Source organism: Temnothorax curvispinosus, unplaced genomic scaffold, assembly GCF_003070985.1.
Source record: "Temnothorax curvispinosus isolate PA1 unplaced genomic scaffold, ASM307098v1 QBEX01001676.1, whole genome shotgun sequence".
NCBI lineage: Eukaryota > Metazoa > Arthropoda > Insecta > Hymenoptera > Formicidae > Temnothorax > Temnothorax curvispinosus.
The window spans coordinates 1-1908 of NW_020211456.1; the positions used below are offsets into that span (position 1 = coordinate 1).

General features: G+C 35.7%; 1 protein-coding gene across 1 annotated transcript; it reads right to left on the minus strand.

Annotated features, from left to right (window-relative positions):
- LOC112467750 (ornithine decarboxylase 2-like) lies at nucleotides 1–1869 on the minus strand. Its single transcript, XM_025036530.1, has 6 exons — nucleotides 1798–1869; nucleotides 1552–1724; nucleotides 1164–1470; nucleotides 667–906; nucleotides 366–574; nucleotides 1–265 (listed from the first exon to the last, which is right to left on the minus strand). Exons 2-6 carry the CDS (start codon nucleotides 1704–1706, stop codon nucleotides 232–234), a joined length of 945 nt encoding a protein of 314 aa, XP_024892298.1. The 5' UTR covers nucleotides 1707–1724; nucleotides 1798–1869; the 3' UTR covers nucleotides 1–231.
- Nucleotides 1870–1908: the final 39 nt, after the last annotated feature.

Consider the following 1908-nt stretch of genomic DNA (forward strand, 5'->3'; position numbering starts at 1 on the left):
TTAGCGAAGATTCGTAGTTCATACTCAACCATTGTATTTACTCTCAATCAGTTTATAACTTAAAGGGACAGATTTTGAGGGACATATAATTAAATCTATAATACACTTAGCTCTATTTTGGAACAGCTTTACATTTTGTTAGGTTAGGTTAGGTTAGGTTAAGGATTTATTCATTAAATTACTCTCGTCAAATTATATTGTTTAATGGATTTTTGAAAATAAAACAAGCTCCTACATCGAGTCAATTTGCGCTTTAAAGTCGTCCCTGAAAACATTAACAATGTAATTTATACAAGCTACTGATATCGTATAAAAAAATAATAGTGATGTTATAAACTCTGTATATCTTATTTTATTTTTAATACCATTGACTCTTCCTGATAATTGGAATCACAATTGGGATTGGGTACCCGTTGAACGCACAGGATACAGATAGTGTATAAGCACCCATTTCTTTCCAAATTAACCAATCACCTATTTGAAGCTCAGGCAACATCACATTCTTGATAATTAAATCATATGAGTCGGCGGTCGGTCCCCATATGTTTGATAGGAATTTCTCTTCGCTTATTGGCTACGACGATAGATTAATAATTGCTTCTTATTAATTATGAATCTCTTTTGTACATGTGGGAATATAAGAAAACAAAATATATATAAGATTACTTCGAAAAGTAATTGTGGTACTCTAGCTCGCAAGCCTAACAGTTCTTCTATAAAAGAATGGTATACTCCACAGTTCATGTAATACATTCTCATCATTACTCCGTCCTTCGAAGTGATTTTCTTGGAATGTAAATACGAGGCTAAAGTGAAGCTGGAAGTTACGTAGTACCTTCCCGGTTCGCTGATAATCCTTATGCTAGGATCGAGATCCTGTATTGCGTCATTGATAATACTGACGAACTGCGGAAATTACCATAAATATATATATTAACAAAAAAAAAATATGTGGATAAAGAGATGTCGCAAAACTTTATTTAGCGTTACAAGCCCATTTATAATCGATTTTTTATTACTAGAAACTTGGAAAACCTCATTTTGTTTGATTTTTTTATGTCTGTATAATAGTGCTTTCATGTCTAACGTTTTAATCTAACTTCTAATAAAAGTAAGATGATGGTTATCGGATAGTAACTATAGGTATGTGTATGTTTACATACCTTGTCAACGTCCATTCCACTTTCACCCGGGAATCCACCACCGATGTCGATCAACTGCACCTTGTCGCATCCGATTGCCTTGGAGACGGTAATTAATTGTTTGCACAATGCGATCCCTCTGGCGTAAGCCTCGAGCTCCTCGCACGGGCTACCGACATGGAAGCTAAAGCCGTGTAAATTCAAACCGAGATCTTTCGTGAGCTGTATCAAGCGCACGGTTTCATCGTCCGGTTCGGAACCGAATTTCTGTCCCAATGGTACAAACACTGGCATGTTTTTCGAGTCGCAACGTATACGTATGACTACCCTGTCGCACGGAGACATTCGGTAAATTTGTAAATTGATGAAATCAGGTTGCCAATATATCCCATTGTATTGCTCTACTCACTTAGCTTCAGGGAAGATATACTTGATCTTGTACAGCTCGATTTCACTATCAACCGTCATTTGCTTGACGTTCATTCTCTTAGCATATTCTATATGAGACGGATACTTAGTAGGGTGCGCGAAAATAATTCGGTCTCCGTGTACTCCGTGTTGCATTACTTGTTCTATTTCTTTCTGTTGAGGAGAGAGAGCATAATTATTTTGAAATATTTTTGTTAAGTGGTTAAAGAAAGATTTGAAAATTTACTTTAGATGCGCAATCGAAACATGCATTTAAAGCTGCCAGAACTTTAATCACCGTTGGATCCGGATTAACTTTAATTGCTAGGGATGAAAATAAAATTGGATAGTATTAAAA